Source organism: Copidosoma floridanum, unplaced genomic scaffold, assembly GCF_036245765.1.
Source record: "Copidosoma floridanum isolate Cflo_tuat_1 unplaced genomic scaffold, Cflo_Japanese_pri ptg000004l, whole genome shotgun sequence".
NCBI classification, from domain to species: domain Eukaryota; kingdom Metazoa; phylum Arthropoda; class Insecta; order Hymenoptera; family Encyrtidae; genus Copidosoma; species Copidosoma floridanum.
The window spans coordinates 18,710,158-18,726,293 of record NW_028321881.1 but is presented as its reverse complement, the minus strand read 5'-3'; the positions used below and the strand labels follow the sequence as shown (position 1 = coordinate 18,726,293).

At 30.2% G+C, this 16,136-nt stretch overlaps 1 protein-coding gene across 1 annotated transcript in view; it reads right to left on the bottom strand.

Moving 5' to 3' along the window:
- Positions 1–687: 687 nt before the first annotated feature.
- Positions 688–16,136, bottom strand: part of LOC149375756 (uncharacterized) — a 115,620-nt gene continuing 100,171 nt past the window's right edge. Inside the window, exon 3 of the mRNA XM_089597635.1 lies at positions 688–861. Within this exon, the coding sequence (XP_089453761.1) occupies positions 800–861 (62 nt within the window). The 3' untranslated portion in view covers positions 688–799. The remainder of the gene's footprint in view (positions 862–16,136) is intronic.

Sequence of the window (16,136 nt, the reverse complement as noted above, 5' to 3'; positions counted from 1 at the left end):
AATGTGTATGATCCTTGTGTGCACTGGACGTAGTCTGCCTGACAAATGGAGAGTTAGCGTGCATAATATTTTGTTTATAGTTGTCTGTGTATGATAATTACTATTGTACGAAAAAATATATTGCGCATAAAAAAACTTGTGCATTGTTAATTTATTACTGTTTAAAACAAAAATCATCAGTGCACAAGAATGTTATTTAAAGAACGTTGAGCAAAATTAAAATAAATAATAACTTGTAGTGCAAAATATTTTATTAACAATTATCAGTAAAAATGTGTATTGTGCTAAAAAATGTACATGACATATCTGTGTATAACAAATTTGTTACTGTTTAGAATAAAAGTTATCTTTGCACAAGAAAATGTATATAAAAGAACGGTGTGCAAAATTGAAATAAATAACGAATTGTAGTGCACAATATTTTATTCAAAATTATCAGCGATAATAGTTCATGCATAAGAAAAATTTGCATTAAGTTTTATGGTCATTATTCAACTATTTGTGTATAATATTTTGTGTGTGATAACTTGTGCACAATCCTTATGTGCACTGGACATGGTCTGTCCGTTAGACTTACAATTTTCTGTTTAACAAATAATGTTAGATAAATAGGATCTGAAAGTTTTTTTTGAGGTAATCAGCACTTGGATTTGAAATAAAATTTTTTTAATAAAAGCAAACGATGCGTTCTTTTAGTATTGTTTTTTTATTAACACATAACTAATAGCTTATACCTACACATTTATTTATAAAGTACGATGATGTACCGACATTCTATCAATTCCGTGAGCAATGATGTTCAGTTATCCAAAAATGAGTGTTTTTGTATTCGTAGTACTCTCGGATCCTCAGGTCTGATGACTGTAATTTAAAATAAATATATATTAATATTTTTAATTTATGGTAAACCCATGTCAGTAAGTGTTTAAGCATGTATGCGACATATTAAATTGAAGTTTGGAAAATAAATTTACTATAAACACCGAGAACAATATTTCTTTTAAAAATGTTTACAGTTCACGTATAATTCATGTTCAAATCATATCAAGATTATAAAAATATAATAGTAAAAAAGTTTGTAAAAAAATAACTGTGCTTCGTCATATAATTTTCATACGGGTCATAATTTTGACCCTCTAATTCATTTTGAGAACGTCAATATACCGTTTAAGTTACGTAAAAGAACACCTTAAAAACTGCCTGAACAGATATTGTAGGCCTAGAAAGAATGACCGTATACGGCTTCGTTAACATGGTGGAAAAATCCTTGAACAAAACGATTTCTTTACTGTACAATGACATTGTTAAAAATTTGAGTACTTTTCTTTCAAAAGCTAGAGAAATATCTCATCACATCACAGTGCTCCTAAATAACAGATTTTATTTACCTACCTATACTGCTATGGTATTCTTTAAATCCAATACTCGTCTTCAGCTAGTTTGGTCTACATACTATTTATAACAGTCATTACACTGGATTACAATAATTTCATGTTTAGTTTATGTGAAGAATTATTTTCATTTTTTATAAGCAGTACCTTTGTTATATAAATAATGTTCGATACTCGTTTTTCTTACAATTCAACTAAATAGTGCAAGAGCAAGTCACGTGAACAGGGAGTCCCATGGCCCTTTCTTTTTGCGTGAATCAATGTCAGTTTTTTTTCGCATTATTACCTACTAAAAATAGCTTCAACGATAGATTGCTGTGCAAGTTGCAAATAATTTGTTCTTAACAATTTATAAAATATACGTTTTTTTAAAAATTAATTTTTACCGTACTTTTTGGCTTATACTAAAGAGATAACATATGCCTGCACATTATACCGCAGCATTCATTTTATACAAAAAATTCAGACAGTTTTTGAAAAACGCTGTTATCAGCAACTTAGACTTAATGAGTTCGTGACTACTTTAAACAACCTAAAACCTTAAAGCACCTGTAAAATTACGTTAAATTAAATTTTAAGAAAATTTTTACAGTGAAGATATTATAAATAACGCTAGCATGCTTTAGAACGCCAATTCTATTTCAAAATACATTTATAAATCTTACGTGATAAAGCATACACGAGTCAATTCATTATATTTTTGTAGTAGAAAAGATAAAATTCAAACATTTGTATAATAGGAAATATTGTATAGTATTTAATCAATTAGGTAATTGTTTATGAAAAGATACAGGTTACTTGAACTGTGGCAACTTTATTACCCGATGTTTTTAGGTACGATAGTCTGATATGGCGTAAATAGGTAGTACAGATGTGACGAGCCACCTCAACACCATAAAATACTTGTAAGGCGACTAACCAGCCAAATTTGTATTTAGCAAGTAAAAGGACGTGAAAAACAATTTGGGTCAGTTCGTCCGAATTAAAAAGGTCATGGCAATGTTTATAATTTCCACATTATGTATTTCTTTACTTTTTAGTTTTGGTTGTAAAAAAGTACCAGATAAGTATTATTAAATGAAAGCAAAGTTTGTCAATGTGACACGACTTTTCCAAAATACTTAGATCTAGGTTAAAGTAGTTTTTTTTTATGAATGACGGGGCAGGGAGAGTAGCAGTAATAAGGTATTAAATGTCCATACATATATTTCAAACTGTAATTGGAAGTAAAAGGAAAAAATGTAAGGCCCTTATTAACAAATTTCTTTTTTTGTAACTTAGAGCTGTTAGAAAAACAATTCAGGTCGATTCCAGAGTGAGTAAATTTTTTGATTCACAATAATGTTACCGAATTCTAACTATTAATTAGTTTCAAGAGGTAATGTATTATAAATATAATAGAAATATGCAGGAAATCCAAAGAGGTAGACCATCATATATCCCGTCTTCAAAGCCTGTATAAACAAATCTGTGAGAACAAAAATTTTTGGAATGCTTACGAGTAATGCGAATGTCTAGAAAAAATTAATTCTTAAATTTAAAAAAATGTTTAAGAGTATGAAGTGGAAGATGATTAATACTCTTGAACGGGACAAACTAATGTTGTATGACAGAGTGTGGTATGTCTTTTACTAGCAGTTATACTGCAAAAAATGAATAATGCAGCAAAGCCATACAACATTCAGAATGATGATAGAATGACCTAAACAGATTTTTTAATTTTTTATCTCAACATAACAATTAAAAGTTTTCGTATACTGTGTCGGGCTCATTTTGCTGGTTGAACGAGGTTAGGTTGCTAGCCCTAAATTTTTTTTAAGTGACATTTTTTTATTGCAACTAATACAATCTGCTTTAAATAAATGTACATTATATTTTATTAACATGCAACTTATAGGACTCAGCAGGGTTCCTAGGAAACAAGAAGCCTAACTTTGTCATTGCATTTAAAAGAACGAAAGTTTTCTAAATTTAACTTTGTTTAATTACTTTCCAGTTATTGAAGAACAGTGTTTTCGTTTCGCTTCAAGTAGAGCCATTTTTATATAAAACAAGAACTGCATAAGCTCGAAAGATTTTATGCATAAATATTTCTGTACTCCTGAGACAATTTAAGATAGTATCATCCGTTACAATCTACAAAATTCAGACAACGGATAGGTTTGTAAAGAGATGATGCACTCAATCGACCAATATAAGACATTGGAAGGACTATACTTTTTTAAAAATTGTACCAATACAGGCTAGAATAAACATTTCTTTCAATCCTCAGGAACATTTTTCATGAATCTTTGTCTCACTCTAAAAATTAAGAAGTTTAGGGTGGTTTAACGCTCTTAAAAGCACCCTCAGTGAAAAAGTGGATAATATTTAAAAAAATAAAGATTTTGCCTTCAAAACCATGTCTCTAAAGTTTACAAGGTCATTATTTACAAGTCCTAGATCTGTAATCAAGTAATAGCAGCTCCAACCCTTCAAAACCATCATTAGGCACAACAAAAAGTTAAAAGAAACTTATGTGAATTTTTGACGTACGAAAATATAATTTTATATTTTAAATTTTTCTCTACACCTGCAGAGCTTCATATTTGTAATAAAAAGGGCGTTCTATACATCCTTGGTTTTATACGTTTTCTCTTTTCCAGCAAGCTCATGGTCTTAAGTATCTTTTAATCTTCATTCCTAACCACACATGTAAGCCACCTGGCTTGTGCTACGTAAAGAACGTTGCCTACTTTTTGCAGTGGATTCATAGTTTAATTATGATTAATATTGTAATAATTTGTATGGAGTAAATTACAGTGTTAATTATAATTAATATTATATAACTTAATAATACAGAAATAAAAAGTGGAAACCAACATAAATAGTACTGTTTGTGATTTGACGTTGCTGAAAAGTTTCTATAAAGTATTGGCATATAAAAAGCTTGAGTGTTTTGAAAAGTTTAGGCTTATACGCATTTGTAAATGGTAAGATAACAATTAAATAAGTAGCTTATTGAAAGAATGATTTGTAGTTGTATTGCTTTTTTACTTAGTAATGGTTTTCAATGTGTTTTTTTTGTGCGGAAAATATAATTTTAGATATTAACAAAGTAAAATAAAAATACGAAGCATTGCAATATTTTTTTATTAAAAGTTATTACTATATTTTGGTGTTGATCATTTTATTTTGCAACAATTGTTACAGATTCATAAACATGGACAGTCAATTCCATTTGGCATAATTTGTAAATGTTTTGGTCAAGGAGTTATCCCTTCTATTCCACAGGAATCTGCAAAGAATAAGGTGGTTACTAAAGGATTAAAAATATTGAAAAGTATTTGAGGAAAAAAAAGACAAATAAAAGAAGAAGTAGAGTGAAGGAAGTGTAGCTGTATTATGACCAGACCTCTTTATGGTCTTAACCGTTTTATTTTAGGGTCATTCACGGGTCTCTTAGGGTTTCACTCGTGTGCATCATTTGTTCTTTTTAGTTTAGTAAAAATCTTTATTTAAATGATATGGATAATTTTTATAAATCCATTCTTTCATTAAAAAAATTTAAAATAATTTATTCTTTCAACTACAATTTACTCAGGCCACTTAAACAAGGTTTATCGTTAATTATATTACTGATAAATAACTTACATCACGAACTATCACTGATTGTTGTTACTGCTGCTTCGGAGTTCCCTACTGCTTTTTGCAGTAATTTTCAGTGATCCATTCAACTACACGAATGAGTTCGTGGCCGGAAAGATGTTGCGGTTTCTGCTTTCTCTGCTATCGCCGGGGGGGGGGGGGGCTCCTTCGCTGTACCTCGCTCCTTAGCGTAGTTCAAGACTATTGATGTCCTCAAAATGCACTTGAGTTGCCGTAGTCAACACTTTATAAGGTACAGTTAAGTTAAGTAAGAAGGAGAAAAATTTCCTCCCAGAGTGCCGATCGAATGCACAACCTTCTGTTTACTAGACAGCTGCTCTACCACTTGAGCTACCGAGGAGCCGTACATTCATTAAGTTACTTAACATCAAGTTTTTATTTCACCTTATAAGATCAATAAAGTCCAAATAACTTATCTATTCTAAATTTGGGGCAGAAAGATGATACTATTATTATTATATATCATTGAGTCTATGATCTAGGTATGACTCAGTAATATACATTTGTTATCGAAAAGAGGATACGGGTGGTCTTAAGTTTTTTTTTTAGTTTGAAATAAGTTTTATTGGCACCACAATTGAATGTACATGGCCATCCGGCAGAATTTTTTACATTATCATTATAAATTATAAATTTATGACTTTTCAATTTATCACAGAGAATAGTTACTGATATACTGTATGTTCATACATAATTAGATCTACGATACAAAATTATCTTATCTTTTCTTATATTATCTTATCTTAGCAAAGATATTATTTGAACTACTTAATTGGATAGTCTTTTTCTCTTAATAGTACGCATTAATACATTGATTTCTGATTCACAAATAAAATTTGAAAACGCTTTAATAATATTTTCATTCAAGACAGAAATACGTGATTCAACACTAAATTGATACAAGATACCTAGATCTCTTAATCTTTCTAAGAAGTTAACTAACTCTACGCTCATTGTATTTTTGGCATTACCAAATAACATGGTTAAACTCTTCTATTCCTTCACCACAATCACAATCAGCAATATCTACAATGTTTTGTCTCATCAGACTAGCTTTTAATGAATAGTGGTTACACCTCAAACGATTAATTGAGACTATTGATTTCCTGCTCAAGTTGTATCCCTGGAACCAGGGTTTGGGAGTTAAAGTACTTAAAGTACTTTTCAAAATATATAACACCTTTGTTATTAATAATAACATAGTTAACTATTTCTTTATTATTACTATCCAAACATTCCTTTTTGAGTTTCCTGAAAATATCAGTGTATGGTACAGGAGCATCTAGAAGCGTCCCATTAAAAGCTGCTTCTTTGGCCATTTAATCTGCTTCCTCATTACCAAGGATACCGCAATAAGCAGGGATCCATACAACTCTCACTTTTTTACCACCAACGTTCGTTTTATACAAAAGTTTTTGAATATCATGAATCAGAAAGAATTGTTTCATTAAATTTTTTTTAAACTTTAAGGCTTTTAAAACGCTTAGAGAATCTGAAAAAATAAGAAAATTATCTAGGTCAGATTTGTTAATCTGTTCTAGGGCCATTATAATGGCTAAAGCTTCAGCAGAGAAAATTGAAGTGTTATAATTAAGTTTATAACTCATACAAAATTCTCTATTGGTGCTAAAAACAGCGAAGCCTACACAAGATGAATCCTCAGACACAACTTTAGAACCGTCCGTAAAAATAACTGTACTGTTTTGATTATCTTTATTAAATGTGTCATTGAAGATAGTATTGGATAGACCCAAGGATTCATATTTTACACAGGAAACTACGTCTACATCAGGTACAAATATGAAAGATTCAAGGCTCTCATGATAACATGGAGGTACAATCGAGTTTTGAATAGTATCAACCAAGTGTTAAGATAAATATTAAATAAGGTGGATGGGTTAAAGTTCATTTCATAGATAGGGTGTTCATTCAACTCTCGCAAATCGTTTAACTTTTTAATCAAAGGATGATCCTGGATGGAAATACATTTAAGCAAGAATTTATACCCTAACAATTCAAATCTGTGTTTAAGTAAGGGAACTTTTGACTCAGCAATTAACACATTTACAGGAGTTGACTGTCTATAGCCCGTGGCTAATCTTATGCACTTGTACAGTATTTTCTCTAATTTCTGAAACATATTGGCATTGCACGGGGCAAACAAAAACCCGGCGTATTCGATACCTAATTAAATATTTGTAAATATTAAGCAAAATAATGGGATGAGCTCCCTACCACACTCTAAGGCAACTTGAAATTTTTACAAAAACACTTGTTTTTTCGCACAGCGATTTGGGTGGTCTTAAAAGTGTTTATATAAAAGTGCCACCATCTACATATGTGCCGATGCGATGATAAAGGAATAAATATTACTTGTATACCTCTTAGAGTAATATTAAATTTCTTACTTATCTACGAGTATTAGAATCATTTTTTAATATACCTATTAAACATCGAGTTGAAGGTAAAAACAGCTCAAATTAAGAGCGAGAACTTATCCAAAGCTACGGTGCGAGTGAATGTATGGCTCCTCGGTAGCTCAAGTGGTAGAGCAACTGTCTAGTAAACACGAGGTTGTGCGTTTGATCCGCACTCGGGGAGGATACTTTGCTCGTTCTTACTTAACATCAAATTTTTATTTCACCCTATCAGACCAAAAGAATCCAAATAATTTTTTTTTTCGAAATTTGGGGCAAAAAGATTATCCCATTATCATTATGTTAAACATATTATTTCATGGCATGCATACGCTCATGCTGTCTTGGCGCATACTCTAATATAGCTAACACTCGTAGAAATCATAGTTGACGAAGAAGAAAAATTGTAAATTATCGTAATTATATGAGCTAGATAAAGTATCTGACATATTTTTTCATTGAGAAGAGTGCAAAACTGAGGACCTTTTAAAAATTACAACGCAGAATTAAAACAGCAGAGTTATGGGTTTTGTATATTCGAATGGTATAAATCCTTAAAGATTTCATAGCAATTGAAAAATCCAGCAAGTGGTCAGCGCATCTTCGAACTGTTGCTACAATTATTCCATTCTTTCACTCATCAGGTCACATATCTTATGTCAAATCTGCGCCATTGTATTTGCAAGACATGCATGAGCTGTAGAAAAATATGGACCAACTTGGAGCGGTATTTTGCAGATCAGGCTATAAAACAGACTTTGATGAAATCTCTGAGTGTTGATGGTGATTCTTTTATCGTGGTGCAGCAGAAAGTGGAGTAAATAAGTGGCTTAGTATATTTTTGTATATGAAAGACATAATAGAGGCTGTCCAAAAACGTTTTGGGGTAACGTTAGACGAAACTTATTAGCACAAAGATTTGAATGGCGTTTGCAAAAATACAGACACGAAAGCTATTTGCGTCCTATAAAAATTCATCGAATCATATAATCTTTTCAGTGCTGATATTAAAAGGTTAGTGTCAATTTCTACAGGAATCGTTGCACATGATAACGTCGATTGCCACAAAGTTTTTTAGAAAAAGTGTGAATACTCTTTTTAATATTGAAAGACAAAACTTCAAAAATCTATAATTATCGAAAAAATATCATTATTTGACAATTTTTGACGCCTACGACATGTGAAAAAATATAAAACATGATTTATACGGTTATTTTGGAGAGTACTCGATTTCTTTTAATGAATTAAATTCATATGATATCATTAGTGGAAGAATTTTATTACATCAAATACCATGGAAAACGGGCACTATGCTCGATACCATAACGTCTAGTTTTGAAGCATACTTAACAAACAATCAAGATCATAATGTAACTGTTATTTTCGCCGGTGACGATAATGTAACTACTAAAGCATCAGAACGAGATCAAAGAGGAAAAAAGGTACATTTTCATTAAATATTAATTTGATAAAAACACTAAATGGCTAAAAGTTGACGACGTCAACTGATTATTAGATAGTGAAATCGAGTTATATAATTACATACCCAAAAAAATAGATAAAAGTTTGACTGCTACAGAGAAGCTGCGTAAAGCACGATATGTTATCTATTTTTTAAAATATACTCAGAAAATCGAATCCACAGAAAGAAATACAGTTAACATTGCACCTTTGACTCGATAAGTCAACAGTTTCCAGGATAGTTTAAAAAAAGTTTACTATCAAGTGCACTCTTAGCTTGATAACAGATAATAATAGCAGTATTGAACCCAACTGATTGGGGATAGAAATTGATTGACGGCGCACAGTGGACCTTTTTCGAATTTTTTTTTTCAAAATCTAATATCTCATGAACGAAATAAGATATTGACACAATTCAAAATGAAAATTGAAGCTTTTGGGCATAGGAATAAAGAAAAAATATTAAGAAGTTATGAGAATTACATGTTACAGTGTACCGTCTATTTAAAGTTGGTGCTCTGATGGAAAAGTCCTAATATTATGATACTAATTAGCTTGCAAGAATAGCAGACGATACATACAAACAGACAAAGCATATATTTTTTTGTATTTTTTGCTGCTCTATCTTAATTTCACCCTTACAGCGTTATATAAATGAAACATAACCTCAAAATTTTAATTTTACTTCAAAAAATCGATCTCTTAGTATTAAAACTTGTGTTTATTGTGTTCATACTAATAGTATAATAAAATAAGTACTGTTAAAGACTTTCAATATAGTAATCTAGTGCATACATTAGAAATGACTTCAAATTACGCTGTCTTGGAAAAACGAGACCTCGACATAACCTCAAAATTCTAATTTTACTTCGAAATATCGATTTTTTAGTATTAAAACTTGTGTTAATCATTAGTATCATAGAAAAAAGTACTGTTCAAGACTCTTACTGTAGTAATCTAGTGAATACATTAGAAATGACTTCAAATTACGCTGTCTTGGAAAAATAAGACATCGACATAACCTAAAAAAAAAAAATTAAAAAAAAGAGAAAATCGACTTTTAGTTTTGATTCTTACCTATAGTGTCACTTCGATGTAACAAAATTGCTATTTATAAATACAATGCATAGAATACTGTACAATGATTGTTACAAACTTTAAATGAGGATGTCCAAGAAACGTACTACCCAAATGTAATCTTGAAAAGATAAGTTTAGTTGAAAATAATTTGTTTTGTAGTTTTAAAACCATCACTAAGAAATAAAATGTGCCGTTTTGTGCGGATTCTGTGAAATCCTATGCAATCCAAATTTTGACTAACAATTTTGATCGTGACAATAAAAAAAACCCGATTTAGTTATAAGAATACAACTCAAGTTGAAACAATCTATTGTACAGTGTTGCTGCATATTATTACTATTACCTCAGAGGAAACCTTTGCTGTTTTCTTATTAAATTAATATAATCTTACGCACAATTTATGACTGATGTGAGATTATTAATTTTGGTAAATGATTAGGAACGCTAAAATAACATCGAAAATATAATTTTAATTACATAAAGTTTTTTTTAAATTTAAATTATATGTACATGAGTATAACGGAATAGTAATAATATGCAGCAACACTGTACAATAGATTGTTTTAACTTCAGTTGTATTCTTATTATTAAATCGGTTTTTTTTATTGTCACGATCAAAATTGTTTGTAAAAATTTGGATTGCGAAGAATTTCACAGAATCCGCACAAAACGGCACATTTTATTTCTTAGTGACGGTTTTAAAACTACAAAACAAATTATTTTCAATTAAACTTATCTTTTCAAGATTACATATGGGTATTACGTTTCTTGAACATCCTCATTTGAAGTTTGTAACAATCATTGTACAGTATTCTATGCATTGTATTTGTAAATAGCAATTTTGTTACATCGAAGTGACACTATAGGTAAGAATCAAAACTAAAAGTCGATTTTCTCTTTTGTTTATTTTTTTTTTTTAGATTATGTCGATGTCTTATTTTTCTAAGACAGCGTAATTTGAAGTCACTTTCAATGTATGCACTAGATTACTATATTTAAAGTCTTTGAACAGTACTTTTTTTTATTATACTATTAGTATAAACACAATAAACACAAGTTTTAATACTAAGAAATCGATTTTTTGAAGTAAAATTAAAATTTTGAGGTAATGTTTCATTTATATAACGCTGTAAGGGTGAAATTAAGATAGGGCAGCAAAAAATACAAAAAAATATATGCTTTGTATGTTTGTATGTATCGTCTGCTATTCTTACAAGCTAATTAGTATCATAATATTAGGACTTTTCTATCAGAGCACCAACTTTAAATAGACGGCACACTGTAACATGTAATTTTTATAACTTCTTAATATTTTTCCTTTATTCCTATGCCCAACAGCTTCAATTTCCATTTTTAATCGTGTCAATATTTTATTTCGTTCATGAGATATCAAATTTTGAAAAAAAAATTCGAAAAAGGTCCACTGTGCGGCGTCCTACATCCTGTACAAATAACACAACAGCCTACGCCAAAAAGTATTATGGACGCGATCATGTGCTTGCGCAAGTCGGTTGTGTGGATATTCATTAAAGCTCGCTATATGTACACTGTAATTTTTTTTAAAACAAATAAATGAAAAGACAATTGTGCAAGTCATTTTTTTTTATAACAATAATTTTTTCATTACTGTCACCATAGGAGGGGGGTTTGAGGGGTTTTTAATACCCTCTCTTGATTACTGACATCGGATTCGTAATTAGCAACATAAAACACCCCCAAAATACGATTTCTAAAAAAATTTTTTTTATAATTTATCTAATTACTGACACGATTAGGAGTGATTTCTAGGGGTTAAAACTACTCTCACCTATTTACAGACTTGGAATTCGTAATTAGCGACCTCGAAAAATACAATTTCCGAGACGAAATTTTTATTCTTCAAAAATTTTTTACACTGTTTCACTAGGTGGGCTTTTGAGAGGGTTTTAACCACACAATTTTTTTTTAATTTTTGAGTGAGATGAAGGTTAACGGTCATAAATGTCCCTGAAGATCTAAGAAATTACAGAAAAAAAAATTTTTTCAATTAAAGCTGTTTCACCACTTTTTAAGATTTTCTGGCTTATTCATGGGACTAGAAGATTTTTTTTAATGCAATTAACTAATCCCTATTGAAAATTTTATTAAGAGAAAGGAAATGCCTTGCACCGAGTATATTATCAAATGTGGGATGAGAATGGGATTAAAGAATGCTTCTTATTTTATTACACAAGGAATATCAGAATCAGGAAAAGATATAAAAACGGGAGACGCATGCAAATAGTCCCTTATTATTATATTGCACACAAGGGTTAATGGTCCTATTATTGACAGTCTAAGGATGACCCTCAGAAAATGTATGTTATCTTAAAATGATATTCAACTATTTTAATGTGATTTGAATAAGTAATAATAGTTTACCTAATTAACCGTAAGTCTACATTTTTTTAGTTAAAAATTAGTTGTAAGTTTTTCTTTATCGATTAAATGAAACGTTTTTCATTTAGCTCTATTATCGAGCACTAAGACACTAATGTATCTATTATGGAGTCCCTATAAGCGAGCCCGTTTCAGCTGAAACTTCACTCACTTAAACTGTTTGTAAAAGAAGTTTTGTGCATATTTACGAAAATGAATAAGTTTTCTTGAAAGTAATAGATACATATATAGATTCATCACATGAGAAATAAATTCAAACAAAAATGTATTTAAGGAGAGATTCAAGTTAGATGCAGTACTAAGTATTGCTTATTAAAGGCATCGATGTTAGAAGCACGATACAGATAGTGCATTTATTATCGACTTTTTTGTAAATAAGAAATAAAGAGAAATATTTGAAAGAGTTGTTATTACGATATTGCCGTTACATTTATACGATGTATGTAACCAAGGCAATGAATTTTTTGTAAAATACTGAAATATACATTTCCTTATAATCTTTGATAAAAATCACACAAACATTGTATTTCAATTAGTTTAATGGCGCAACCTCAGTTTTAAATGTTAATTACGACAAAGAGTCACTAGTTTGAACTTTGATAGTTTTTTAGGCTTCATTATTCAACAATTGCGTGTATATTTTATAAATATTTCTGTTATTAAAGCTCAGACCCTCGATAATTGAGACAGGCTCGATAGTAGGAGTTATCTACCCTATGCCATGCAAAAACTGTCTCATACTGCAAAAATATATTTTCTATGTAGGTATATTTTTAGTTACTATAAAAAACATTAAATAACAAATAATTGTATGGGTGAGTACACGAAGCGCGCAGAAAAATGAGCGTATATATATATATATATCTTCCTATTTTATATAGTTAACTCAGTAGGGCATTCCACACAAACCCCCCACCGCCCCCCATTTTCCCCCCACCAACCCTCCACCAACCCCCCACAAAATAAGGTAAAAATCCGTTATTTTCTTGCTTATTTTGACATATTGTAGTTTTTTTCAAAACCCCCCACAGCCCCCCACCGACCCCCCACAGCCCCTTACCTACCCCCCACACATTTTTTCATGGCCCCCACCGCCCCCCTACCGACCCCCCACAAAATATTATATGAATAGTATAGAAGTCTGGTATAAGTCTTTATTCAAGCCAGGGGGTTCAACCACGTATGGCTTCATGGAATAATAACAATGTGTGTTTTAATCTTTAATCAAATAGTTACAGATTACTTCACAATACTATAATCAGCTAAACTTAAATACAATTAATTGTATATCGATTTACTGGATCCCTTGGTTTCTTTGTAAGCATAAAGTTTTTGGTGGGCTGACTTTTTTTATTAGCATTTTGTAACGTTGCATTTTGCCAGCCCTGTCAATGTGTTAAAGTCTATTACCACATTTCTACCAAATCACATGGAAATATTGTATAGTATTTTCTCTCAAAACATCCCACTTTCCCCCACCTACCCCCAATGGCCCTTCCACTGACCCCCATGAATTTTTTCATGACCCCCACTGCCTTCCCACACCACTTTTTTGGAACCAGACCGTGATCATACCGTCTTTACCTATTTTTGGACAAAACTGTCTTATTGCCATGATTTATTTCATCGTCAAGAATAAATTAAAAGTCATAAATTGATTCATAGGGGGTTGTTGCACCAAACATCATTATTTATACAACTAAGTACGTTTAATAACCAATTTATATAGAGTTAACAATATTTTGAAACCAAATAATATATACACATATATTGGTGCGCATAATTATTATATTATCATCACTTATATAGTCCTTTATGACACAATTCTTCTGTTTACGTACATAAACTTAAGTTAAATTTAGAGTATCACTAATATAAACAATAAAAGTTTCGCATTACTTTATGAGTCATCTTATAAAGCCTTATGAAACCACGAAGACTTACGTCCATTTTTATTTTGTTTTAAATTAATGCTGAAATTGGAACAATAGATGAACACAATATACATTCATAATATGTATTATTAATTAATAAATTTTACACATACATAAAAAAATAATAATTAAATCATGTTATGAATATTAGATACATTGTTATATTCAAAAATTCTTTCCAAACTATATTTTCAATCTCTAAACTGTTTTCTACATCGACTTGAACAAAAATACCATTTTTATTTTTGCATCTTAATGAAGCCACGTATAATTGACCATGAGAAAATAGAGGTTTTTTTAAGTATAATCCCACATTATCAAAACTTTGACCTTGAGACTTATTTATAGTCATAGCAAATGCTACAACTAATGGGAATTGTTTTCTATATAAAGTAAAAGCTAATGATGAAGTATTTCCAGTATTTAATATAATTCTTGGAATAAAAACTTAATTACCAATTTTTTCTCCCGTTACTATTTCGCCTTCTACGTTATACTTCAGTAATTAAGTAATTCGCAATCGTGTACCGTTACATAATCCGTCTGATATACTCAAATTTCGAATGAACATTACTATTGTACCCATTTTAAATTTAAGTTCATGAGGTGGCAAGCCTTCATGAATGTTGTTTATCATTTCTACGGGAAAATTTATATAAATATTATCATCTGACTTATCAACACCTTTATATGTTGCAGTATCGATGCTGTAATAAGTTTTAGTTTCCTCATGTAATTTACTTAAAATCTTATTGTTTAAAAAAAAAGTATATTCATTATGTAAAGTTAGTATCACGTTATTGTCAAAACAGTTGCTGTAATTACCAAATATTTTGGTACAGACATTATCTGTTATACAGGATTTAGGAATGTTAAATGTTTCTATGTCCCCTTCTCCGATTCTTAACAATAATTTTAAAAATTCGTTATTACTAGAACGGATGTTATTTTGTAATCTTAAAATTTTGAAGAAGTTCCATAAAATGATGATTTAATAGTTTCTTCTATTATTATAGTTTTATTACCGTTTTTTATAACTGGAAGAAGGATGTGTCGAAAATCTTCTCCTAATACTATTAATTCATCACCAAAGCAAAGTTTTGTATTACACAAGTCTCTCAACGTTCTATCAACGATTTCTAGAGCTTTTTTTGAAATCATAGAAGCCTTGTCCCATATTATTAAATCAACTTCCTTTAATTTTTTTTTTTTCAGTTTCAAATTCAAAAAATGCACTTTCAATATTATCTAAGTCTAGAGGTAAACAAAAAGTTCTATGACTGGTCATACCTTTTGGTAGTAATACAGATGCAATTTCTGTCCAAGCCATTGACAAAATATTTTTACCTCTAGAAATAAAGTAATAAATGAGTGTCTTATATAAGTAGGTTTTTCGGGATCCATCAGGACCATCTATGAAATATACTTTTTCATCTTGTTCACAAATAGTTTTAAAAATTTTTCTTTGATTTTCATTTAAATTTGTGTACATTATATCGAACATTTTTGTACTGAAAGATATTTCCTCAATATTGCAATTATTCATATAGTTGCTAATGGTTGGTGTCGGTATACTAAAAGACTCACATGATTTACCTTCCGATACCAAAATTTGATTAATATGTAGAAGAGCACAATTATTATTATCATTATCGAAGTCTTCCGTAAAATATTTTTTATATTCATTCCATATTTTATCACCTTGAATGTTTTCTGAAATCAAAAACCAAGCAAAAAATTGTCTTAACTGGTATGGAAACATAATTGTTATGGCTTCTTTAAAAATA